Raw genomic sequence first — 26,968 nt, forward strand, 5'->3', positions numbered from 1 at the left:
AGGATATCAATAAGATTGAAAGAGTGCAGAGAAAATTTACTAGGATGTTGCCCGGACTTCAGGGACTGAGTTACAGGGAAAGGTTAAACAGGTTAGGACTTTATTCCCTAGTAAGTAGAAGAATGAGAGGAGATTTGATCAAGGTATTTAAAATTATGAAGGGGACAGACAGAGTAAATGTAGGCTGGCTTTTTCCACTGATGGTCAGTGAGATATCAGAGTACATGGGTTAAGGGTGAAAGGGAGGAATTTCTTCACACAGAGAGTGGTGAACGAGTTGCTAGCTGAAGTGGTGAATGTGAGCTCAATTTTAACATTTAAGGAAAATTTGGACAAGTATATGTTTGGGAGGGATATGGTCTAGGTGAGTGTCAGTGGGATGAGGCAAAATAATAGCTTGGCATAGACTAAAAGGGCCAAAGGACCTATTTTCTATGCTGCCATGTTCTGTGGTTCTATGGTAGACATTGAACTTACAGATGCTGAATCCCTGAGCAGAACAACGAGTTGCTGGAGGGTCTCGCAGGGGGGTGGGGGTAGGAATCCATGAATCAACCTTTCAGATCAAGGCATTTTATCCAGACTAAAATATGAAAGGATGATATCCAGGCAGCACAAAAGTGGGGGGGTTGTAAACTAGGTCATAAAAACTAGGGTATTGGTGTGTATGTAAGGTGGGAAATGTGGAAAGACCAGAAGAGGGAGGGAGCATGGGGGATGTGGGGTGGAAAGAGTTAGAGAGACAAGAATGGGAGTAGGTAAAGACGAGATGGAAAATTTGGAGCCAGGCAGAGGAGGGCATTACCAAAAATTGGAAGAATTAGATGTTAGGACATTTCCACAAGAGGGGAAGTCTGGAGAGGACATGGTTACAAGGTAGGAGCCACTGGCTTAAACCTGTGCATATTCTTTTCACAGAGGGTGATGGATCTCTGGAATTCCCTGCATCTGAGGGTTGTGAAGGCTGGGTCACCAGGGGGGGTGATTTGGACAGATTTGTTTTTGATCGAAAGACTGGGGAAATGAGGGCTGAGGGGATCTGGCAGAGGAGAACAGCACACCAGCCATGATTTCACTGAATGGCAGGGGATGTTTGGAGGGGCCAGGTGGCCTCCTCTTGCTCCAAATGATTTGTCTTTCTCAATCCAAAGGGAGTACCTCAGATGAAGGGAAGTAGCAACCCTTGTTTGTACAGTAAAATCCCTGTTTTACAAAAGTTAAGCAATCAACAGCCTCAAGCCACTGGCAAAAAAAAATTGCGTAAACAGGTAGAAAATACCAAAGTTTAATATTGGTGCCCCTAGCAGTCAGTTCGCCAATCCACACCACACGCAATCTCAAGCAACTGGCAAATTTACTTATCCAGCATCTACCAATCCCCATAGGTGCAAGATAAAGGGGTGGCGGGGGGGATTACTGAATTATACAACTGGTGTGTACAGTCTCTCTGGTGCAAAGCCTCCTAGTGTCGCAGAGAGCCCTCCTGCATGCTCCTGGGAGCTGAGGACAGGGGTGCAGGCCTGATTCCTCATTCCCAGATCCCTCCTTTCCCCTCACCACACCCTGGCATGTGGGGCGACGAGCTCTGGGTCGATGACTGACTCCTTGATGGGCCGGTCGATGCGGAACTCGTGCTGGTGCTGTGGCCGTTGGGTCTTGCTTGCTCCCCGCTGGGGCATCGGCAGTTCGGAGTGGTGGGCGGGCAGCGGCTCCTTGAAGAAGTACGGGTGAAGGAGGGCCTGTGGGAGGGGGGAGAGCACACCAGTGAATACTGGTCATCCCACTTCGGGCAGGGGGGAAGGGGGGAAGCAGCCATGAACTGAGTGGAGGGCAATTGCTGAGTCTGTGAGATGGGGTAGATGATACGAAGGTACGTCGAGGAAACATGGAGGCTGCTAGACTTTGACAGATTAGGAGAATGGGCAGAGGAGTGGCAAATGAAATACAATGTTGGAAAGTGTACAGACATGCACTTTGATAGAATAAATGGGCAGGCTATTTTCTTAATGAGTAAAAAATTGAAAATACCCAGATGCAAAAGGACCTGGAGCCCTCATGCAGGATGGGCTGAAGGTAAACTTGCATGTTGTGTTGGTAGTGAAGAAGGAAAATGCAATGCAGGCATTCATTTCAAGAGGAATAGAATATAAGATCAAGGGTGTGATGTTGAGGTTTTATAAGGCACTGGTGACACCTCACTTGGGAGTATATGTGGGTTTTGGTCTCCTCATTTAAGAAAGGATGTGCTGTCTTTGGAGAGGGTTCAGAGTAGGTTCACCTGGGAATGAAGGAGTTACCACACGAGGAGTTTGACAGCTTTTGCCCTTGATTGAATTTAGGAGAATGAGGGATTTAATTGAAACATTTTGAACGTTAAAGGCAAGGACAAAGTAGATGTTTCCCACAGTGGGAAAGTCTAAGACAAGGTGGCACAATTTCAGGATTGAAGGACACCAGTTAGAACAGAGATGCAGAAGAATTCCTTCAGTCAGAGGGTGGAGAATCAGTGAAATTTGTTGCCACAGGTGATTGTAGAGGTCGGGTCATGGGTGTATTTAAGGCAGAGATTGATAGGTTTTTGATTAGCCAGGGCATCAAAGGTTATGGGGGAAGGTCAGGCAGTGGAGCTGCGTGGGAGAATGGATCAGCTCATGATTGAATGGTGGGACAGACTCGATGGGCTGAATGGCCTATTTCTGCTTCTATGTCTTTTGGCAGCCTAACCAAAGTCTTATCCAACTGCAACCAGACCTCCTTTCTCTGTCAGTCATGGAGCCAAATGAAAGCAAGCATGCCGTTCTTTCTTTACCACCCATCTACTTGCGTGGCTCCCTTCTGGAAGCGGGGAATTTAGGTTCCCCAGATCCCTCTGTACGTTGATGCTGTTACAGGCCCTGCCATTTACTGTCTACTTTCCCCTTGCAACTGGTCTCTTAAAGTGCAATAACTCACTCTTACATAGAACATTCCAGCACAGTGCAGGGCCATCGCCCATGATGTTGTCCTGACTTACATAAACCTACTCAACAATTTAACCCTACCCTCCCTCACACCCACAACCCTTTTTCTTGCATCCATGTGTCTGTCTTAGAGTTTCTTAAATGTCCCTATTGTACCAGCCTCCACCAATGACAATGAATTCCAGGCACCCACTACTGTGTTTAAAATATGTATCCCTGATGTCTTTCATAAACTTTCCTCCATTCACTTTGTACAGATGCCCTCTGGTGTTTGCAACTCTCACCCCAGGAAAAGGTGCTGGCTGTCTTCCTTATTTATGCCTCTCATAATCTTGTAGACCTCTAAGTCATCTCTCATCCTTCATCGCTCCAAAGCAAAAAGCCCCAGCTCTGTTAACCTTACCTCAAAAGTCTTATTTTCCAATTCTGGCAACATCTGATAAATCTCCTCTGCACCCTCTTCACAGCTTCCACATCCTTCTTGCAATGAGGTGACCAGAACTGAACACAAGTGTGTTCTCACCAGATTTTTATAAAGTTGAGACATTACCTCAACTCTTGAACTGTATACCTATACTTTCCTTGAATACAGATTACAGTTACTGATAAGTAAAAATTCTGTCTGGCCCACAGGAAAAAGAATCTCAGGGTTGCATGTGATGGCGTGTATGTACTCTGACAATAAATTTGAACTCTGAACTCAATCCCCTTCCAATAAAGACCAGCATACCATAACCCTTCTAAACTACCCTATCAACTTGCACAGAAACCTTGAGAAATCTATGGATTTGAATCTCAAGGTAATAAAAACATAAGAAACAGGAGCAGAAGTAGGCCTATCGGCCCATCGAGCCTGCGCCACCATTCAATAAGATCATGGCTGATCTGATGATTGGCTCATCTCCATCTACCTGCCTTTTCCCCATAGCCCTTAATTCCCTTAATCTATCCAACCGTGTCTTAAATATATTTACTGAGGTCACCTCCACTGCTTCTTTTTTTTTCACACTATAAACCACATTGATCAAGATAAATACATTTTCCTTTTCAAATATATAGTGTCGTTTTCTCCCCCCCCTCCTCCCTCTTTCCATCCCACCCTCCCTACCTCCCCTCCCATTCATTTAAAGTTCAGAATCTAAGATACATTAAACCCGGCAAACAATGTTGTCACTCAATAAAAACAAACAAGAATTTCCACTGAGTCAATTCTTTTCATTCCCTTCTCCTTCTGTCATTTTAGGTGGTAGATGTCCCCGGTAGGTTTTCTCTATTGTGTTTCATGTATGGCTCCCATATTTGTTCAAATATTGTAATATTATTTCTTAAATTATACGTTATTTTTTCTAATGGAATACATTTATTCATTTCTATATACCATTGTTGTATTCTCAAGTTATCTTCTAATTTCCAGGCTGACATAATACATTTTTTTGCTACAGCTAGGGCTATCCTAACAAATTTTTTTTGTGCACCATCCAAATCAAGTCCAAATTCTTTGTTTTTTATGTTACTTAGAAGGAAGATCTCTGGGTTTTTTGGTATATTCCTTTTTGTAATTTTATTTAATATCTGCTTTAGATCTTCCCAAAATTTTTTCACTTTCTCACATGTCCAGATTGCATGAATTATTGTTCCCATTTCCTTTTTACAGCGAAAACATCTGTCAGATACTGTTGGTTCCCATTTATTTAACTTTTGAGGTGTAATATATAGCCTGTGTATCCAGTTATATTGTATCATACGTAACCTCGTATTTATTGTATTTCTCATAGTTCCTGAGCATAGCTTCTCCCATGTTTCATTCTTTATCTTTATGTTTAGATCTTGTTCCCATTTTTGTTTAGTTTTACTATTTGTTTCCTCGTTCTCCTTCTCTTGTAGTTTAATATACATGTTTGTTATAAATTTTTGATTATCATTGTGTCTGTAATCACATATTGAAAATTACTTCCCTCTGGTAACCTTAGACTGCTTCCCAATTTGTCCTTCAAGTATGATTTCAGTTGGTAGTATGCCAACACTGTATCATGAGTTATATTATATTTATCCTTTATTTGTTCAAAGGATAATAATATATTTCCCGAAAAGCAATTTTCTATTCTTTTGATCCCTTTTTTCTCCCATTCTCTAAAGGAAAGGCTATCTATTGTAAAAGGGATTAGCTGATTTTGCGTCAGTATTAGTTTTGGTAGTTGGTAGTTTGTTTTATTCCTTTCTACATGAATCTTCTTCCAAATATTGAGCAGATGATGTAATACTGGAGAATTCCTACGTTGTACCAATTTTTCATCCCATTTATATAATATTTTTTGGGTATCTTCTCCCCTATTTTATCTAGTTCTAATCTAGTCCAATCTGGCTTTTCCCTTGTTTGATAAAAATCTGATAGGTATCTTAATTTTGCGGCTCTATAATAATTTTTAAAGTTTGGCAGTTGTAAGCCTCCTTGTTTATACCATTCTGTTAATTTATCTAGTGCTATCCTCGGTTTCCCCCCTTTCCATAAAAATTTCCTTATTATTTTCTTTAACTCCTTGAAGAATTTCTCCGTCAAGGGTATTGGCAATGCCTGAAATAGGTATTGTATCCTTGGGAAAATGTTCATTTTAATACAGCTTATCCTTCCTATTAGTGTTAGTGGTAAATCGTTCCAATGCTCTAAGTCGTCCTGTAATTTTTTCATTAGTGGATAATAACTGAGTTTATATAGATGGCCGAGGTTTTTATTTATTTGTATACCTAGGTATCGTATTGCTTGCATTTGCCATCTGAATGATGATTCTTTCTTAAATTTTGAGAAATCCGCATTATTCATTGGCATTGCTTCACTTTTATTTGCGTTAATCTTGTATCCCGACACTTCTCCATATTCCTTCAATTTCTTATGTAATTCTTTTATTGATATTTCTGGTTCTGTTAAGTATACTATAACGTCATCTGCAAATAAACTGATTTTATAGTCCTTGTCTTTTATTTTTATCCCTTTTATATTATTTACTGTTCTTATCAGTTCTGCTAGTGGTTCTATGGCTAACGCGAACAATAAGGGCGATAGTGGGCATCCCTGCCTTGTTGATCTGCTTAATTTAAATTGTTTTGATATATATCCATTTACTGTCACTTTCGCCAATGGCCCCTTATATAATGCTTTAATCCAATTAATATATTTCTCTGGTAAACTGAATTTTTGTAGTACTTTGAATAAATAATTCCATTCTACTCTGTCAAAGGCCTTCTCTGCGTCTAAAGCCACCGCTACTGTTGGAGCTTTATTTCCTTCTACTGCATGAATTAAGTTAATAAATTTACAAATATTGTCTGTTGTTCGTCTTTTTTTAATAAATCCAGTTTGGTCTAGATTTACTATTTTTGGTACATAGTCAGCTAATCTGTTTGCCAATAGTTTAGGTATTATCTTATAATCTGTGTTAAGTAAAGATATTGGTCTATATGACGCTGGTGCGAGTGGATCTTACCCTGTCTTTGGTATTACTGTAATTATTGCTGTTTTGCATGAATCTGGTAAGCTTTATGTTTTATCAATCTGGTTGATTACTTCCAGGAGGGGAGGAATTAATAAATCTTTAAATGTTTTATAGAATTCTATTGGGAATCCATCCTCTCCTGGTGTTTTATTATTCGGTAGTTTTTTTATTATCTCTTGTATTTCTACTATTTCAAATGGTTCTGTTAATTTATTTTGTTCCTCTATTTGTAATTTCGGTAGTTCAATTTTAGTTAAAAATTCATCTATTTTGTCTTCTTTCCCTTCGTTTTCAGTTTGGTATAATTGTTCGTAGAATTCTCTGAAGTTTTCATTAATCTCCGTTGGATTATATGTGATTTGTTTGTCTTTTTTCCTTGATGCCAATACCATTCTCTTAGTTTGTTCTGTCTTAAGCTGCCATGCTAGAATTTTATGCGTTTTTTCTCCTAGTTCATAATATTTCTGTTTTGTCTTCATTATGTTCTTCTCCACCTTATATGTTTGTAGTGTTTCATATTTTATTTTTTTATCTGCCAATTCTCTTCTTTTAGTTGTGTCTTCCTTCATTGCTAATTCTTTTTCTATATTTGCTAATTCCCTTTCCAACTGCTCTGTTTCCTGATTGTAGTCCTTCTTCATCTTGGTTACATAGCTTATTATTTGCCATCTGATGAACGCTTTCATTGCGTCCCATAGTATAAACTTATCTTTCACTGATTCCGTATTTATTTCAAAGCACATTTTAATTTGTCGCTCAATGAATTCTCTAAAATCCTGCCTTTTAAGTAGCATGGAGTTTAATCTCCATCTATACATTCTTGGTGGGACGTCCTCTAACTCTATTGTCAGTAACAGGGGTGAGTGGTCCGATAATAGTCTAGCTTTATATTCTGTTTTTCTAACTCTGTCTTGCATGCGAGCTGATAACAGAAATAGGTCTATTCTTGAGTATGTTTTATGTCTACCAGAATAATATGAATATTCCTTTTCCTTTGGGTGTTGTTTCCTCCATATATCCAAAAGTTGCATTTCTTGCATTGATTTTATTATAAATTTGGTTACTTTGTTCTTTCTGTTAATTTTTTTCCCAGTTTTATCCATGTTTGAATCCAAATTAAGGTTGAAATCCCCTCCTATTAGTATGTTCCCTTGCATGTCTGCTATCTTCAAAAAAATATCTTGCATAAATTTTTGATCTTCTTCGTTAGGTGAATATACATTGAGTAAATTTCAAAACTCTGAATATATCTGACATTTCACCATTTCATACTTTGTTTATCTTTCCTTTCCGTTTCCTCATCATCACCTTTCCTTCTTATCCATTTCTGCTTTCTTGTTTTGAACACTTTATAAGACTACATTTCTAAAACATCAAACATTTCCCTTATTCTCCTATCTAAAATTTCTTTAACCCCATTCTCCCCTCCCCTTCCTGAGCTGCCCTTTATCCCTTGTCGGGCAACCACATCTCCCCTCTCCATTTGGACTTGCGAATTCACTCGCAAGCGTCATCTGATTTTGCAGTGACCGTAACTCCTCCCCACCCAGCCCCCCCAGAAAAGATTCCAATTTTCATATACAACAAAGGTCACTCTCTTAATTCCCTCCTTACTTCCTCTCTTCTCTTTCTTTCCCTTATTCATTCTTATCTATACTCTATATATTTTCCTTTAAATACGCATACACTCATGTACACACATATATACATATACACACATATACCCATCTACACACATACATATAGTTCGTGGTCATTTTTGCTCTCGTTACATGTCTTCATCTCTCTGTCTGTCTTTTAGTTGTTCTGCAAATTTCCTTGCTTCCTCTGGATCCGAGAATAGTCTGTTTTGCTGCCCTGGAATAACTATTTTAAGTACCGCTGGGTACTTTAACATAAATTTATATCCTTTTTTCCATAAGATCGTTTTTGCTGTATTAAACTCCTTCCTCTTCTTCAGGAGTTCAAAACTTATGTCTGGATAGAAAAATTTTTTTTGACCTTTGTATTCCAGTGGTTTTTTGTCTTCTCTTATTTTCTTCATTGCTTTCTCCAATATATTTTCTCTCGTTGTATATCTTAGGAATTTTACTAAAATGGATCTTGGTTTTTGTTGTGGCTGTGGTTTAGGGGCTAATGTTCTATGTGCCCTTTCTATTTCCATTTCTTCCTGTAATTCTGGTCTTCCTAGGACCCTGGGGATCCAATCTTTTATAAATTCTCTCATATTCTTGCCTTCTTCATCTTCCTTAAGGCCCACTATCTTTATATTATTTCTTCTATTATAATTTTCCATTATATCTATCTTCTGAGCTAACAGCTCTTGTGTCTCTTTAACTTTTTTATTAGCTTCTTCTAATTTCTCTTTTAAGTCCTCTACTTCCAATTCTACAGCTGTTTCTCGTTCTTCCACCTTGTCCATTCTTTTTCCTATATCTGACATGACCATCTCTAATCTATTCATTTTTTCTTCTGTACTTTTAATTCTTCTTTTTATTTCACTAAATTCTTGTGATTGCCATTCTTTTACTGATTCCATATATTCTTTAAAAAAATATATATCCATTGTCTTGCCTTTCCCTTCTTCTTCCATTTCTCTGTGTTCTTCTTCTTCTTCTTCCTCTGGGTTGGTCATCTGTTGTTTCCTTGATTTCTTTTTACTCTCTTCTTTCTTGTTCTCGTTGTTTTCTATGTTCTCTTCTTGCTGCTGTGCTGTGGCTGTCATTCTCAGCTGTGGAGATCGACTCCTCTGCTAGTCCCCCCTCCCGTCAGTGTTTTTTTTGTCTTGCGAGGAGTCGCGCATGCGCGGTTGCGCACTTTTGCTTGGCTCCGCGAGCCATTTTTGTAGTCCCGAGCTCGGGACTTCGACTGACCTGAGGGAGTGGGCTTCTCTCTCCACAGCGGGTCTCCTCGGACAGGTAAGGCCTTCACCTTCTTTTTCCGATGTCTTTTCTTCTTCTCTTCTTCCCGTTGCTTTCGACTTTTCTTTCTTCGCTGCCATTTTCTTCCCATCTTTACTTTCACTTTATTTTAATTTTTGTGTTTGTGCCTTTGTGTTTTCTGTGTTTTTTTAAAACTTTTCCGGAGAGGGCTGGAGTTCCCCGACTGGCCACTACTCCATCACGTGACTCCTCCCACCTCCACTGCTTCAATGAGCAGTGAATTCCACAGATTCACCACCATTTGGGAAAAGCAGTTCATCCTCATCTCTGTCCTAAATATACTACCCTGAATCTTGAGGCTATGTCCTCTAGTTCTAGACTCCCTAAATAATGGAAACAACTTACCTATCTCTATCTTATTTATAGGAATTAAAACACAAAAGTTCGCAGACAACCTGGTTAAAGTGGAAAAAGAATGCTGGAGAAACTCAGCAGTTCAAACAGTGTACTTTATATGGCAAAGATAAAGTCACATAACCAACCATATATCTTCTTTTCTTCTTTGGCTTGGCTTCACGGATGAAGATTTATGGAGGGGTATGTCCACGTCTGCTGCAGGCTCGTTGGTGACTGACAAGTCTGATGCGGGACAGGCAGGCAAGGTTGCAGTGGTTGCAAGGGAAAATTGGTTGGTTGGGGTTGGGTGGTGGGTTTTTCCTCCTTTGTCTTTTGTCAGTGAGGTGGGCTCTGCGGTCTTCTTCAAAGGAGGTTGCTGCCCGCCGAACTGTGAGGCGCCAAGATGCACGGTTTGAGGCGATATCAGCCCACTGGCGGTGGTCAATGTGGCAGGCACCAAGAGATTTCTTTAGACAGTCCTTGTTCCTCTTCTTTGGTGCACCTCTGACACGATGGCCAGTGGAGAGCTCGCCATAGAACACGATATTGGAAAGGCGATGATCCTCCATTCTGGAGACGTGACCCACCCAGCGCAGTTGGATCTTCAACAGCGTGGATTCGATGCTGTCGGCCTCTGCCATCTCGAGTACTTCAATGCTAGGGATGAAGTCGCTCCAATGAATGTTGAGGATGGAGCGGAGAAAACGCTGGTGGAAGCGTTCTAGGAGCCGTAGGTGATGCCGGTAGAGGACCCATGATTTGGAGCCGAACAGGAGTGTGGGTATGACAACGGCTCTCTATTCGCTTATCTTTGTGAGGTTTTTCAGTTGGTTGTTTTTCCAGACTCTTTTGTGTAGTCTTCCAAAGGCGCTATTTGCCTTGGCGAGTCTGTTGTCTATCTCGTTGTCGATCCTTGCATCTGATGAAATGGTACAGCCGAGATAGGTAAACTGGTTGATCGTTTTGTGTTCTGTGTGCCCGATGGAGATGTGGGGGGGGAGGCTGGTAGTCATGGTGGGGAGCTGGCTGATGGAGGACCTCAGTTTTCTTCAGGCTGACTTCCAGGCCAAACATTTTGGCAGTTTCCGCAAAACAGGACGTGAAGCGCTGAAGAGCTGGCTCTGAATGGGCAACTAAAGCGGCATCGTCTGCAAAGAGTAGTTCACCGACAACCATATAACCATTTACGGAGCGGAAACAGGCCATGTTGGCCTTTCGAGTCCGCACCGGTTCCCTGATTTTATGCGCCCTCTTTGACTCGGTTGCACTCATTGTGAAACACTTTGCAGGCGTTTTGGCTTTGAGCCCTTCATCAAGGTGTTTTCTATCTGATCTATGCCTTTCATAATTTTATACAATTCCATAAGATCCCTTTTATTCTTCTAAATTCCAGTGAGTACAGTCCCAGATGACTCAAACTCTCCTCATAGGCTAACCCTATCATCTCTAGAATCAACCTGGTACTTCCTTCCTTAAGAGACCAGAACTGCATGCCATACTGTGGATGCGGCCCCTGCTCCTAACTTCAATCCCTCCAGCAATGAAGGCCAACGTTCCATTTGGCTTCTTGATAGTCTGCTGTACCCACAAACCAATATTTTGCGATTCATGCACAAGCACTCCCAAGTCCTTCTTCCCGACAGGATGCTGCAATTACTTGCCCTTTAAATAATAATCTGATTTTCCATTTTTCCTTCCAAAGTGGATAACCTCACATTTACCAACATTGTACTACATCTGCAGACCCTTGCCCATTCACTTAACCTATCTATATCTCTCTGCGGAACTGTCCATATCCTCTGCACAATTTGATTTTCCTATCAAGTTAGTGTCATCAGCAAACTTGGATACACTGCACTCTCTCCCCTCTTCCAAATCATTCATGTATATCTCTGTTCTTCCACTCTTGCATGGACTGAACCAACAGTTATGGAGTTCAGGGGAAGTATAGATGGAGAATAAAATTGGCAAAGGCATGGAAGAATGAATCCCACATGTAGGAAACTGGGGTCAACATGAATGGACAAAGAAGACTGGTGTAGATGGGATAGGCCTGTTTCAGTGCCTATGAGCCTGTTCCTGCTCTGATGTGGCGGTGGGAGAAGCCCCCAATGCCCTCACTCACCTCAGCAGCACTGATACGCTGTTTGGACGGGTAAACCAGGAAATGCTTGAGGAGGTCCACGGCCTCTGGTGATGCGTCAGGGACAATCTGTTCCAGAGGGATGGGCGGGTTCTCCTTGAAGGTGATCTTGTTGTAGTCCGGGAGCTCCGTGATTTCCTGCCGGGATAGAGGGGGAAAAGCCACCATGAGGGAAAGGAATGGACATGACATCAAGGGGATGTCATCCACAGTATGGCATGCAGTTCTGGTCTTTTAAGGAAAGATGTACCAGGTTGATTCTAGAGATGATAGGGTTAGCGTATGAGGAGAGTTTGAGTCATCTGGGTCTGTACTCACTGGAATTTAGAAGAATAAAATGGATCTTATGGAATTGTATAAAATTATGAAAGGCATAGATCAGATAGAAAACACCTTGATGAAGGGCTCAAACCCAAAATGTTGGTTATGTGACTTTATCTTTGCCATATAAATTACACTGTTTGAACTGCTGAGTTTCTCCAGCATTCTTTTTCCACTTTAACCATGTTGTCTGCGGACTTTCGTGTCTTAATTCCTATAAATAAGATAGAGATAGGTAAGTTGTTTCCATTATTTAGGGAGACTAGAACTAGAGGACATCGCCTCAAGATTCAGGGTAGTATATTTAGGACAGAGATGAGGAGGAACTGCTTTTCACAGAAGGTGAATCTGTGGAATTCGCTGCCCATTGAAGGTGACCTCAGTAAATATATTTAAGACAAGGTTGGATAGATTAAAGGAATATTGGGGAGGGAAGGGGAGGAGTCATGAAACCCAATAGAGTGCCACCTGGGGCTGGGGTGTTGGGCACTGTCTGGAGATCAGTCCTGGAGACTGGTATCCCACAAGCCAGGGCACCATCCCATCTCTGTCTAGGGAGTGCATGCCGCAGGTGAGGCTGTACAAGAGAAGGTATCAAGGGAGCTCCGCACAAACTGTTGTCATCAATAGCCATTTGTCTGTTTTCTCTCTCTCACTCTGTGAAACAGACTCAAGGAGGGCTGAAGGGACTCCTGTGTGGACAGGCTCAAGAGGGGCTGCAGTGGCTTCTTCCTGTCACTGTGTGGCAGGAATGAAAGGAGCTGAATGGCCTCTCCTATCCAGCTCTTGGGGGCTGAATGGCCTCCAGTCCCTGTGTGAGGCGAGAGAGAGAGACTCTATGGACTCTCTTCCCCTGTGACTGGAGAGGGGCTAAATGGCCTCCTCTTGTCCCTGTGTGAGGCTTAAAAGGGGGTGAATTGCCCTCTCCTATCCACATGAAACAGACTCCAGAAGGGCTGAATGGCCTCTTGCTGTTTGTGTAATTCAAGAGAGGTTGAACAGCCGACTTCTGTCTCTCGCTAACAGGTTCACGAAGGAGCAGGATGGCCTCCTCCCTCCTAGTGAGGGAACCAGGCCAAAGGTGATGGTGGGTGGCTTACTGGCCAGATCTCCTCGTTGGGAGTTCCCAGCACCCGCAGGACACAACACAGCTGCTCGATGTCGTTTTCCCCAGGGAACAGCGGAGAATTGTTCAGCAGCTCGCCGAAGATGCAGCCCACAGCCCTGCAGGAACCACAAAAGGTCAAGGTTAACCCAGCAGCTCAATATCCCCATGTTATCAGGATAGCTATGAAGCCCACCTCCCCCAATAGAACATTACATCACATAAACAGTTCCCTTCGGACATTCTAGTCTGTGCTGAACCATCTTTCTGCCCAGTCCCACTGTCCTGCACCCAGTCCACAGCCCTCCATATCTCTTTCATCCATGTACCTGTCCAAATTCTTCTTAAATGTTAAAATTGAACCTGCATTCACCATTTCAGCTGTCAGCTTGATCCACACTCCCACCAATCTCTGTGTAAAGAAGTTACCCCTATAATTTTCCCCTTTCACCTGTAACCCATGTCATCTGGTTTGTATCTCACGTACTTCATGCTGATAAAGCTCAAGACAGACCGATCCCGAGGTAGTGGGGCTGGAATCCAGCTGCCTATTACAACACAATCTGCTGGAGGAACTCGGCAAGCTGAGCGGTGACAATGGGTGAAAAAGAATGAACAGTGCGGGGGAAGCTTCATTTTGTATCTGACCCTGGGAGTATGTGATGGGGCAGTGTGGAGGGAGCTTCACTCTGTGTCTGACCTCGGGTATGTATGATGGGACGGTACTTCACTCTGTGTCTGACCCCTGGGACTGTGTGATGGGACGGTGTGGAGGGAGCTTCACTGTGTGTCTGACCCTTGGAATGTTTTAACGATTATAAACTATATGTAACTCACCAAATGTCCACGCCTTCATCGTATTTGCGAGCTCCATACAACAGTTCTGGGGCTCTGTACCACCTGTAATGCAGAGAAACTGATGCAATGATGGGGCAGAAGGATGAAGGTTTAGGAAAAGTGAGGTGTGGTGGCAGAGGTGAGGGGATGGGGCTACAGAAGGGGCAGTCGAGGTGGCCTTCTAGATCTCCCGTGCTTTCTGCAGTTCAGTGGCAAGAAGCTAGTTAAACTCACCGGGTGGCCACTTGGTGGCTGTATAGCCTCCCACCCTCATTGGAGAACACCCGGGCCAAGCCAAAATCAGCGATTTTCAGGTGTCCTGTCGAGCTGATAAGCAAGTTGGCGGGCTTCAGGTCCTGCCAGGGAACAGATTTAAATTTGTGTGAATCAATGCTAACGGCAGGCAGATCACGCATGATGTGTGCTGGATACTTGCAAACCTCAAAACATTTTGCTTCTAGAAGCAACAAGCAAGTTAAATTTAGACATACAACACAGTAACAGGTCATTTTGTCCCATGAGTCTGTGCCGCCCAATTTACATCCAATTAACCTACAACCCCCAGTATGTTTCGAGTGGTGGGAGGAAACCAGAGCCCCTGGAGAAAACCCACGCAGACATGGGGAGAACATATGAACTCCTTAGAGACAGTGCGGGATTCAAACCCGGTCCCAATTACTAGTGCCGTAAAGACGTTGCACTAACCGCGTGCCATCTTTTGTACATCACCCTTTACATAGTCAACGATGCACTTCTCGAGTACAATCCTCTCCCACTACTTTTGCCTGGCACTGCCCCTCCTATGGTATGACACTCTGGAACTGCCCCTCCCATGGTATTACACTCCCTGGCACTGATATCCTGTGGTATGGCATTCCCTGGCACTACCCCTCCCAAGTTACGGCACTCTGACCCTGCTATCCCCAAGGAATGACATTCCCTGGCACTGCCTCTCACATGATACAGCACACTCCCCTGGCACTGCCCCTCTGATGGTATGACATTTCCTGGCACTGCCTCTCCCACGGTATGTCACTCCCTGGCACTGTCATTCCCATCGTATAACATTTCCTTGCACTACCCTCTCCTGTGGTATGACATTCCCTTGCACTACCCTTCCTGTGGTAATTACATTCCCTGGCACTGCCCCTCCCGTGTTATGGTGGTCTCTGGTGCAGACCCTCTTGTGGTAGTGCACTCCTCTGGCATTGCCTCTCCCACAGTATGCCACTTCCTTGCCACTGCCCCCCACAAAGTCTAGTAACCCCTGGCACTGGTGCTGCCCTGGTATGGTGTTCCGCAGGTGCTGCCCCTCCAGTGTTATGGTGATCCCTGGTGCTGATCCTCCTGTGGAATGCACTCTTCTGGTACTGTCTCCTGCACTCTCTTGGCCCTCCCCCAGCACTGCTATGTGCATCATTGTGCCATGTTTTCATTTGCCAACAGCTTGGAGGATGTTGTGGCCAACAATAGCCCACTCTGCCAAGACCCAGCAATAACTTGTCGCACACTGTCAGGGGACCTAACTCCGGGGCAGCATCAAGGGGACCCCCAGAGTGGGCTGGAGTGTTCGGACCTCCTTGTTTTTTTTATTTTAAATGGGAAAGATATTAATAAGATTGAAAGAGTGCGGGTGTTGCTGGGGCTTCAGGAGCAGATTACGGGGAAAGATTAAGCAGGTTAGTATTTTATTCCCTGGAGTTAAATGTGGAAAATTACGAGGAGTATAGATAAAGTAAATTCAAGTAGGCTTTTCCAACTGAGGGAAGGTGAGTCACTAACCAGAGGACATGAGTTAAGAGTGAAAGGGGAAATGTTTAAGGGGAACATTATGGGGAATGTCTTCACACAGAAAGTGGTGGGAGTGTGGAACGAGCTGCCAGCTGAAGTGGTGAATTTTAACATTGAAGAAAAATTTGGACAGGTACATGGATGGAAGGGGTATGGAGGGCTATGGACTGAGTGCAGGTCAGTGGAACTAGGCAGAATAATCATTTGGCACAGACTAGAAGGGCCTGTTTTCTGTGCTGTAGTGTTCTATGGTTCTGGGAGGGATGAGGGAATGTTAACCCCAGCGATGGCCAGCAGTCCCACCCCACCACTGATGGGAAGAAGCACATGCCACCACTCTGCTGAATAGCTGGAGAGTCTCTCACCCGGTGCATGATGGAATTCTCGTGACAGAAGGCCACGCCTTTCAGCAGCATCATCATGTAACCCTTGACCTGCGACTCGGTCAGGGGCCGATCGGAGTGACGGATCACCTCGGAGAGGTCAGAGAACATGTACTCAAAGACCAACACAAATCCTGTGCCATGGGGGAAGACGTCCTTCAGCTTCACCACCTGGAGGGGAACAGAAGCCCAAAGGTGGTGAGAGACGCTCGCACACTCCATTCATTGAACATTAAGCAACACAACACGTGAACAGCCCACCAGGTCTACACTGAACAGGATGCCAAATTCAACTCAATCTCTTCTGCTTCCACATGCCTCCATTCAATTCTCTGCAGTTTAACGTCTACCAGGTTAAAATTTATTATTGTCATTCAATTGTATAAACACAATTGGATGGAACAGCATTCCTTCAGTCCTCCGTGTAAAACATGTGAGCACATATAGAAAAAAAATGTAGATTCTCAGAGGGTTTCATCAGTCATTCAGCGTTCTCACTGCCTGTGAGAAGAAGCTGTTCCTCAGCCTAGTGGTGCTGGCTCTGATCCTCCTGGATCTCTTCCTCGACGGGAGCAGCTGGAAGATGCTGTGTGGGGTGGTAGGATTTTGCATGCCCTCTTCAGACAATGATCCTGTTGGAGGGGGAGGGAAACCCCAGAGATCCTCTCTGCCACTCTTTTGGTCCTGTAGATTTATCTCCAATCCAATGCTCTACAGCACACATGTCAAACTCTGGCCCGCGATATAATTATATTTGGCCCGCAAGATCATTTCAAAAATGTATTAGAGGTGGCCCGCCCTGCAGCGAGAGCCGATGCTGTTTTTTGGTCATGTCACCCCCACCATCCTCCCCCTTCATTGCACATCCTTCCCCATTGTAACACGAGAAATTGTAACACGAGAAGGCTGTCGAGGTCATCAGCCGGCAAGCCAGTTGGAAGGCTCCCCGCACAACCAGTCACTTCTCCCACCTGTCGAGCGGTGCGGCGGATGGGCGAGCGCCTGTGATTTCCTGTCGGCGCGACGGGCATGGCAGGCTGCGCATGGCCCCCGGGCAGCGCGAACCCCGCGCGACTGGCACCGGACGGCCCTTCCACAGCGCAAGCGCACTTCTCCCGGTCACCACGGCCTTCAGCGCTTGCACCCGCGCAGACCCCAAGGACGGCTGGTTCAGCCCTGCACGTGAAGAGAGAGATGGTGGCTGTCCGCAAAGGCTGATCGGCAGCGCGCTGGGCCTGAGTGAGTGGGTAAGCAGGGGTGGGCAAGCAGGGGTGGGCAGAGGGTGTAGGTGAGGAGTAATGGGCAGGGGAAGCTATGGTGGTGCGAGGGGCAGTTAGAGGGAGGGATGAGTAGAAGGAGGGGTGGATAGGGAAGAGGTAAAAGGGGAGGGGCAGGATGAGTAGGGGAGGGGTGATTAGAGGGTGAGAGACGGGTGGAGGGAGGAACAGGTTGAGGGGAGAGGCAGTAGAGGGGCATGTATAGGATGGGGTGGGTAGAGGCAGAGCGAGTGGTGTGAGGGGTGAGTAGAGGTTGGGTAAAGGACTGGTCAGGTAGAGGGATGGTGGATCGAGGGTGAATAGAGGCCTAGAGCCTGAGGAGTGAGCAGGAAATGCTGAGTCCTGATGCAGGCCAAAATGGACACAGCCTGTGAATGCTGACTACATTTCCACAGGGACCAAATATGTTTCCCTCAGGTCAAGCAAAGGGTGAACTTGAGCTACCTACTCCTGACCTGTAACATTATCCTCCTAAAGTTATATCCTAAAGTTTAACATTACATATGTTGAAAGAAGAGAAAACATGCAGATGTTGAAAATTTTCAATAAATATTTAGTTCGGCCCTCGACTTAATCCAAGTTTTTAATTTTGGCCCTCTGTGAATTTGAGTTTGACACCCCTGCTCTACAGCAGCCATTCCACATTGTGGTGCAGCTGGCCAGGAGCATATTAAATACGACTAATGTGTCTGCTTCCATCATAATTCCAGGCAGCCTATTCCAGGGACCCACCAATCTCTGTAAACGTATCAATGCCGCACATCTCCTTTAAACTTACCACTTTAAATGCACGTGATTTTTTTTAAACCATTCTGACCATCCATCCTTTTGTTCCCTCTCATAATTTGGCAACATTCATTATTTTTAGAATCAAGTTATGGAAACCCATTCTTCGAGAATTCACGAAATTTGAGATTCAAAAAAAAAATTAATTCTCATTAAATTTATTGATAAAAAGTATCCATAATTTGTGAAGCGGTTAGCTCAATGCAATGGTAGCACTAGCAACCTGGGTTCGAATCCGCCACTGTCTAAGAAGGAGTTTGTAAGTTCTCCTCATGTGGATGGTACACCTCCGGAAGGAGCACATGGTATCCATGTGTACAATCGATGATTTCTGGGACCAATGGGTGTCACTGGGGCTTGAGTGTGTACTAGACAGTGATAATTTGAACCTGTAAATAGTGGGTAACAAGAAGTATTATTGGGTTGGGGTAGCAGTTAATGCAACACCTTCACGGTGCCAGCGATCGGACCAGGGTTCGAATTCATCACTGTCTGTAAGGAGTTTGTACCTTTTCCCCAGGGGCTCTGGTTCCTCTAACTGTTCTAAACATACTGGGGGGTTGTAGGTTAATTGAATGTAATTGGGTGGCATGAGCTTGTGGACTAAAATGGCTTGAAACCATGCTGTATGTCAAATTTAAATCAAGCTGTTGACTGTTCTGTCAGCAAAGAGGGTGGCTTTGAGAAATTCACTCACATACTGATTGTCTTCAATCTCCTGCACTGCCTTGATCTCCCTCAGTGCCTGGTTAGGAATGCCATCCTCCAACTTACGCAGGGCCACTTTCTTCAGGGCCACAGTCTCTCCTGTCTAGAGGGCAAAAGAAAAAAAATGGACTCAGTCCTGGAGGTCAGAGGGGAACCTCTGCACCCAGCTTAGCCAATGTGGTCACTCTCGTCTCCAAGAAAGCAGGATGTAGAGACCTAGGTCAAGGCTGACACCTCAGCAGCAAGGAAGCGGCACAGTGGAAGAAGGAGCAGCGAGAGAGCATTTCAACGTGAGGGAGCATCTCATTGTGAGGGAGCATCTCACTGTGAGGGAGAGGGGTGAGGGTGCATCTCACTTTGAAGGAGAGGGGTGAGGGAGCATTATGAGGGAGAGGGGTGAGGGAGCATCTCAATGAGGGAGGTAAGGAGCGTCTCACTGTGAGGGAGAAGGGTGAGGGACCATCTCACTGTGAGGGTGAGGGAGCGTCTCGCTGTGAGGGAGAGGAGAAGAAGCGCAGCCGCCCCTCACCTCGACGTGCCTGCCCTTGAATACGATGCCATGCGCTCCCTCCCCAACCCGGCCCAGGACGCTGTAGCGCTCCATCCTCCCTCCAACCAGCCCGAGGCCGAGGCGCCAGGCCGCGCGGAGTCATGGCAACGGCGGCCGGTCGTGACGGCGGCGGCGCGGGGCTCCCGCCCTGACGTCATCGGCAGAGAGGCGGTGGCGGGGAGCGGGATGGATGGATGGGCTCGGCCATGGCGGGAGCGGGATGGATGGATGGGCTCGGCCATGGCGGGAGCGGGGTAGGGAATGAAGGGCAAATGGCGTCTGGTGGCCCGATGTGGAAAAGTTGTGGGCAGAGCGGGCGTCTTCCCCGACTTGTGATCCGCAACTTGTTCTCTGACGCGTGCCCAACATGTATTCCCCAACACATGTTCCCTAGCACATGTTCCCTGACGTATGTTCCCCAACACATTCTCTGATGTGTGTTCCTCTACATGTTCCCCAACATGTGTTTCCCAATACATGTTCCCCTTCATGTGTTCCCCAGCACATTCTCTGACGGGCACCACATGTGTTCTTCATGCGTTCCCTACATGTGTTCACCTACACATGTTCTCCTACACGTGTTCTCTGATACAGTTCCCCTACCAGAGTTGGTATCAGAACAAGTCTAATCAAGGCGCATTAGGATAACCATGGTGGGGGGGTGGGTGGCACAAAATGATGTTCGAGAACTCACTAGGGTTGGGGTGGTGGAGTGGGTGCTATACCTGCCATGAACCGCCTCTGCGCCTGCACATTTTTCCCTAACATGTGTTCCTGCATCACATGTTCCCATGTCATGTGTTACCCAGCACATGTTCATCAACATGTTCTCACATCATGTTCTATTTGTTCTACACGTGTTACCCTGCACATGTTCCCATGTCAAGTGTTCCTCTACACGTTTTCCCACTGCTCGTGTACACTTACATTTTTCCCCATATGTTCCTCACATGTTCCCATGTCACGTGTTCCCCTACATGTGTTCCCACATAGTGTTCTCACAGCACATATTCCCCTACACGTATTCCTACATCTCAAGTTCCCCTACACATTCCTCTGCACGTTTCTCTATACGTTACCACCACGCATTTTCCCCTGCATGTGTTTCCCTACTCTTCCCGCTGAACCTTCTCCTACACATGTTCCATGTCACGTGTTTCCACTGCACCTGAGCCTACTACACATGTTCCCACTGCATGTGTTCACTACATGTTCCTGCTCTACATGTTCCCCTACATGTTTCCACTGCACGTATTTCCCTGCATGTGTTGCCACTGCACGTTTCCCTACACATGTTCCCGTATAAATTTCCCTACACATCTACCCCTACAAGTATTCCCACTGCACGTCTTCCCATGTCACATGTTTCCACTGCACGTATTTCCCTGCATGTGTTGCCACTGCATGTTTCCCTACACATGTTCCCGTATAAATTTCCCTTCACATCTACCCCGACATGTGCCCGCTGCACATGTTCCCGCATGTGTTCCGCACGTGTTCATGCTGCATGTGTTCCCGCACACATGTTCCTAAACACATGTTCCTGCTGCATATGTGCGCACGATACATTTTTCCACTGAGATGATCAGTAGCCCTTTCCCTGAGACTGGTGAGTCCTGAAATGACGTGCTTCTCCAAATGAGAGCACAGCCTTCGGGTGTTTCAGACGCTCAACTTGGTTGATTTTTTTTAAAGAGAGTAGCTTTACCCTTTGAGGTTGGAAAGCTACAGAAGAGTAGCTCCACTGTGGAGTATTACGGGTACAGAATAAATGTGGGTTGGCTTTTTTTTCCACTGAGGGTTGGTGAGATGCAAACCAGAGGACATGGGTTAAAATTGAAAGGGGAAAATTTTTACGGAGAACTTCTTCACACAGAGAGCAGTGGGAGTGTGGAATGAGCCGAAGTGGTGAATGTAGGTTTCTTAAGAATTTGGATGGGGTACATGGATGGGAGAGGTATGGAGGGCTATGGACTGGGTGTAGGTCAGTGGACTAGGTAAAATAAAATGGTTTGGCACAGAGTAGGAGGTCCAAAGGACCTGTTTCTGTGCTGTAGTGTTCTCTGGTTCCCAACGGATGCAATTTCAGTATTTCAGGTTTATTATCATCTGACTGTACCCATCTTCTCTTTGGCTTGGCTTCGCGGACGAAGATTTATGGAGGGGCAATGTCCACATCACCTGCAGGTTCGTTTGTGGCTGACAAGTCCGATGCGGGACAGGCAGACACGGTTGCAGCGGTTGCAAGGGAAAATTGGTTGGTTGGGGTTGGGTGTTGGGTTTTTCCTCCTTTGTCTTTTGTCAGTGAGGTGGGCTCTGCGGTCTTCTTCAAAGGAGGTTGCTGCCCGCCGAACTGTGAGGCGCCAAGATGCACGGTTTGAGGCGATATCAGCCCACTGGCGGTGGTCAATGTGGCAGGCACCAAGAGATTTCTTTAGACAGTCCTTGTTCCTCTTCTTTGGTGCACCTCTGTCACGGTGGCCAATGGAGAGCTCGCCATATAACACGATCTTGGGAAGGTGATGGTTCTCCATTTTGGAGACGTGACCTACCCAGCGCAGTTGGATCTTCAGCAGCGTGGATTTGATGCTGTCGGCCTCTGCCATCTCGAGTACTTCGATGTTAGGGATGAAGTCGCTCCAATGAATGTTGAGGTTGGAGCAGAGACAACGCTGGTGGAAGCGTTCTAGGAGCCGTAGGTGATGCCGGTAGAGGACCCATGATTTGGAGCTGAACAGGAGTGTGAGTATGACAACGGCTCTGTATACGCTAATCTTTGTGAGGTTTTTCAGTTGGTTGTTTTTCCAGACTCTTTTGTGTAGTCTTCCAAAGGCGCTATTTGCCTTGGCGAGTCTGTTGTCTATCTCGTTGTCGATCCTTGCATTCAATTAAATGGTGCAGCTGAGATAGGTAAACTGATTGACCGTTTTAAGTTTTGTGTGCCGATGGAGATGTGGGGGAGCTGGTAGTCATGGTGGGCTAGGGTTAGGGTTAGCAAGGCTGCGTTCTCGCACCAACCCTCTTTTCAATCTTCTTCAGCATGATGCTGAAACAAGCCATGAAAGACCTCAACAATGAAGTCGCTGTTTACATCCGGTACCACATGGATGGAGTCTCTTCAATCTGAGGCACCTGCAAGCTCACACCAAGACACAAGAGTAACTTGTCCGTGAACTACTCTTTGCAGACGATGCCGCTTTAGTTGCCCATTCAGAGCCAGGTCTTCAGCGCTTCACGTCCTGTTTTGCGGAAACTGCCAAAATGTTTGGCCTGGAAGTCAGCCTGAAGAAAACTGAGGTCCTCCATCAGCCAGCTCCCCACCATGACTGTACCCATACAACCAGGTGAAACAACATTTCTCTGGGCCACGGTGCAAACACAAAAACACAATACACAAGGTTCCTTTTATTGTCACATAATAACACATTAAGAATGTAATTTTTGTCTGCTGTAAGGCAAAGATTCACCGCCCCTAACAAATAGAAAGAAGGAGAAGTAAAAGAGAGTCCCTTCAGAGACACTGTGTGTTCATGGATTCACCTCCAGCGTTCCTGCAGCCGCACAGATTCCTGTTCGATTCATCGGCAACCCTGAGCTCCAGATCCAAACGTCCGACACAATGAGGAAGCCTTCAGCACCCAAGGCTCCTCAGGACCCTCTTGCCCTCACAGCACATAATAATCACAGAAATACAGAAATAATTTAAAATGAATATGTATAAATATTGTGGGGTGACTTACTATTGACCAATCTGATAGCCCACACAAGAACATCAGAAACAGGAGCGGGGAGGAGTCATGTGATGGAGTAGTGGCCGGTCGGGGAACTCCAGCCCTCTCCGGAAAAGTTTAAAAAAAAAACAGAAAAGGCACAAACACGAAAATTAAAATAAAGTGAAAATAAAGGTGGGAAGAAAATGGCAACGAAGAAAGAAAAGTCGAAAGCAACGGGAAAAAGAGAAGAAGAAAAGACATCGGAAGAAGAAGGTAACTGAAATGGAGCACAAGAAATTAAAGAGAGATTGGGAAGGACATGAAACAGCAGCGTCATATAATTCAAAAGCTAGAGGAGTAGCTATATTAGTCAGTAAAAATGTACCAATTAAAATAGAAGAGGAAATAATAGATCCAGCAGGGAGATATGTAATGATAAAATGTCAGATATATTCGGAGTTTTGGAATTTACTCAATATATATTCACCTAACGAAGAAGATCAAAAATTTATGCAAGATATTTTTTTGAAGTTAGCAGACACGCAAGGGAACATACTAATAGGAGGGGATTTCAACCTTAATTTGGATTCAAACATGGATAAAACTGGGAAAATAATTAACAGAAAGAACAAAGTAACCAAATTTATAATTAAACTGATGCAAGAAATGCAACTTTGGGATATATGGAGGAAACAACATCCAAAGGAAAAGGAATATTCATATTATTCGGGTAGACATAAAACATACTCAAGAATAGACCTATTCCTGTTATCAGCTCGTATGCAAGACAGAGTAAGAAAAACAGAATATAAAGCTAGAATATTATCGGACCACTCACCCCTGATATTGACAATAGAGTTAGAGGACATCCCTCCAAGAATGTATAGATGGAGATTAAACTCCATGCTACTTAAAAGGCAGGATTTTAGAAAATTAATTGAAAGACAAATTAAAATGTACTTTGAAATAAATACGGAATCAGTGAAAGATAAGTTTATACTATGGGACGCAATGAAAGCGTTCATCAGAGGGCAAATAATAAGCTATGTAACCAAGATGAAGAAGGACTACAATCAGGAAACAGAGCAGTTGGAAAGGGAAATAGTAAAAATTGAAAAAGAATTAGCAATGAAGGAAGACACAACTAAAAGAAGAGAATTGGCAGATAAAAAAAATAAAATATGAAACACTACAAGGTGGAGAAGAACATAATGAAGACAAAACAGAAATATTATGAACGAGGAGAAAAAACGCACAAAATTCTAGCATGGCAGCTTAAGACAGAACAAACTAAGAGAATGGTATTGGCATCAAGGAAAAAAGACAAACAAATCACATATAATCCAATGGCGATTAATGAAAACTTCAGAGAATTCTCCAACAGTAGCAGTTGCTTTAGACGCAGAGAAGGCCTTTGACAGAGTAGAATGGAATTATTTATTCAAAGTGCTACAAAAATTCAGCTTATCAGAGAAATATATTAATTGGATTAAAACATTGTATAAGGGGCCCGAAAGTGACAGTAAATGGATATATATCAAAACAATTTAACTTAAGCAGATCAACAAGGCAGGGATGCCCACTATCGCCCTTATTGTTCGCTTTAGCCATAGAACCACTAGCAGAACTGATAAGAACAGAAAATAAAATAAAAGGGATAAAAATAAAAGACAAGGAATATAAAATCAGTTTATTTGCAGATGACGTTATAATATACTTAACAGAACCAGAAATATCAATAAAAGAATTACATAAGAAATTGAAGGAATATGGAGAAGTGTCGGGATACAAGATTAACGCAAATAAAAGTGAAGCAATGCCAATGAATAATGCGGATTTCTCAAAATTTAAGAAAGAATCACCATTCAGATGGCAAATGCAAGCAATGTGATACCTAGGTATACAAATAAATAAAAACCTTGGCCATCCATATAAATTCAATTATTATCCACTAATGAAAAAATTACAGGACGACTTAGAGCACACATGTCAAACTCTGGCCCGTGGGCCAAATTTGGCCCGCAAGATCATTTCAAAAATGTATTAGAGGTGGCCCGCTGGCTGCCGCGCCAGTATAGCGCATGCACAGTAATACAACAAATCCCAGAATGCATTGGCGTCAGCCCGCTAATCGCCCCCACCTCCTCTGTTTACGTTGCAGGGTCTCACCGTGGACTCTGGTTTTGGGGCCTGGCTGGTGTCAGGGGAAGCCAAGGCCGCTTCCCAGTGCCCGGAACCGGAGGCCTCGGGCCTGACCTCGCCAGGTCCGTTACCCACTCCCCCTCTTTGTCGCAGGCCGACCCGCAACTCACAGTGACGGGGCCGCTGATCCGCCGAGATGCCGCCCTGCAGCGAGAGCCGATGCCCCCGCACTGTCGTGTCCCCCCCACCCGTCCCCCACCGCAGTGCGGCCTGGCCGGTGTCAAGGAAGCCAAGGCCGCTTCCCAGCGTCCGGAACCGGAGGCCTCGGGCCTGACCTTGCCAGGACCGTTGCCCACTCCCCCTCCCTGCTGCAGGCCGACCCGCGACTCACGGTGACGGGGCCGCTGATCCGCCGAGATGCCACCCTGCAGCGAGAGCCGATGCCCCCACACTGTCGTTGTCCAACCCGATCGCCCGCAAACCCCCGCCCTCCCGCACACAGGCCTGAGTAAGGATTATGAACTTTAATCTCAGGATAAAACGATCTTCCAATAGCTTCATGTCACAGTGATAAATATATTCCTGGTTAAAAATGGTCCTGCACCTGGATACAAGCTCATTAGGCATAAAACTTGAAAAGTGTGTAAATCAAAGGATATCTGTACCAATGGAAAAAGGGCATGGCAAATAACCCTGCTAGAGTTTATGCCCACAATCAGTCACCCATTTGATTGTTTCAGGAATCGTGTTATTCTCCCACATTCTCAATAGCCCTCAGATTTTACTATTCGACAGCACACTAGCAACATTTGACAAATCCTCTATAGAGAAATATTATTTATTGAATATTTCTCATTTGTTAATGCTTCTGGAAAGAGTTTATCCAAAACTATTATTAAACCTTTATTTTAATAAGAAAAAGTTTAACATTACATATGTTGAAAGAAGAGAAAACATGCAGATGTTGTTGAAAATTTTCAATAAATATTTAGTTTGGCCCTCGACTTAGTCCAAGTTTTTTAATTTTGGCCCTCCGTGAATTTGAGTTTGACACCCCTGACTTAGAGCATTGGAAAGACTTACCACTAACACTAATAGGAAGGATAAACTGTATTAAAATGAACATTTTCCCAAGGACACATTACCTATTTCAGGCTTTGCCAATACACTTGACAGAGAAATTCTTCAAGGAGTTAAAGAAAATAATAAGGAAATTTTTATGGAAAGGGGGGAAACCGAGGATAGCACTAGATAAATTAACAGAATGGTATAAACAAGGAGGCTTACAACATCCAAACTTTAAAAATTATTATAGAGCCGCACAATTAAGATACCGATCAGATTTTTATCAAACAAGAGAAAAGACAATTGGACTAGATTAGAACTAGATAAAATAGGGGAGAAGATACCCAAACATATATTATATAACTGGGACGAAAAATTGGTGCAACGCAGGAATTCTCCAGTATTACATCATCTGCTCAAT

The 26,968-nt window shown here is 44.5% G+C and overlaps 2 protein-coding genes across 6 annotated transcripts in view; one reads left to right on the forward strand and one right to left on the reverse strand.

The window, feature by feature from the left end:
- Positions 1–1,269: 1,269 nt before the first annotated feature.
- Positions 1,270–19,741, reverse strand: cdk20 (cyclin dependent kinase 20). Of its 3 annotated transcripts, XM_069929257.1 has the most exons (8): positions 19,607–19,740; positions 19,067–19,180; positions 16,289–16,477; positions 14,367–14,488; positions 14,133–14,195; positions 13,291–13,414; positions 11,852–12,007; positions 1,270–1,739 (listed from the first exon to the last, which is right to left on the reverse strand). In XM_069929257.1, exons 1-8 carry the CDS (start codon positions 19,679–19,681, stop codon positions 1,554–1,556), a joined length of 1,029 nt encoding a protein of 342 aa, XP_069785358.1. In that variant the 5' UTR covers positions 19,682–19,740; the 3' UTR covers positions 1,270–1,553. The 3 variants fall into 3 exon arrangements, with proteins under 3 accessions (XP_069785358.1, XP_069785359.1, XP_069785360.1); XM_069929258.1 differs by lacking the exon at positions 11,852–12,007 and having other exon boundaries at positions 19,607–19,741; XM_069929259.1 differs by lacking the exon at positions 16,289–16,477.
- Positions 19,401–26,968, forward strand: part of LOC138759199 (ras-related protein rab7-like) — a 30,530-nt gene continuing 22,962 nt past the window's right edge. Inside the window, exon 1 of one of the 3 annotated variants that reach the window (XM_069929261.1) lies at positions 19,401–19,416. The gene's annotated coding sequence lies outside the window, so the exon portion shown is untranslated. Of the gene's footprint in view, positions 19,417–19,816; positions 19,882–26,968 lie in introns of those variants that run through there. The other 2 variants (XM_069929262.1, XM_069929260.1) reach the window with 2 other exon arrangements.

The sequence above is a fragment of the Narcine bancroftii genome, chromosome 3 (genome assembly GCF_036971445.1).
Source record: "Narcine bancroftii isolate sNarBan1 chromosome 3, sNarBan1.hap1, whole genome shotgun sequence".
Classification (NCBI taxonomy): Eukaryota; Metazoa; Chordata; class Chondrichthyes; order Torpediniformes; family Narcinidae; genus Narcine; species Narcine bancroftii.

Coding starts and splice junctions, on each gene's coding strand:
- cdk20 (XM_069929257.1), bottom strand. CDS start 19,681: ATGGAGCGCTACAGCGTCCTGGGCCGGGTTGGGGAGGGAGCGCATGGC. Junction 19,181..19,606: donor TCAAGGGCAGGCACGTCGAG/GTGAGGGGCGGC, acceptor TTTGCCCTCTAG/ACAGGAGAGACTGTGGCCCT. Junction 14,196..14,366: donor AGCCACCAAGTGGCCACCCG/GTGAGTTTAACT, acceptor TCTGCATTACAG/GTGGTACAGAGCCCCAGAAC.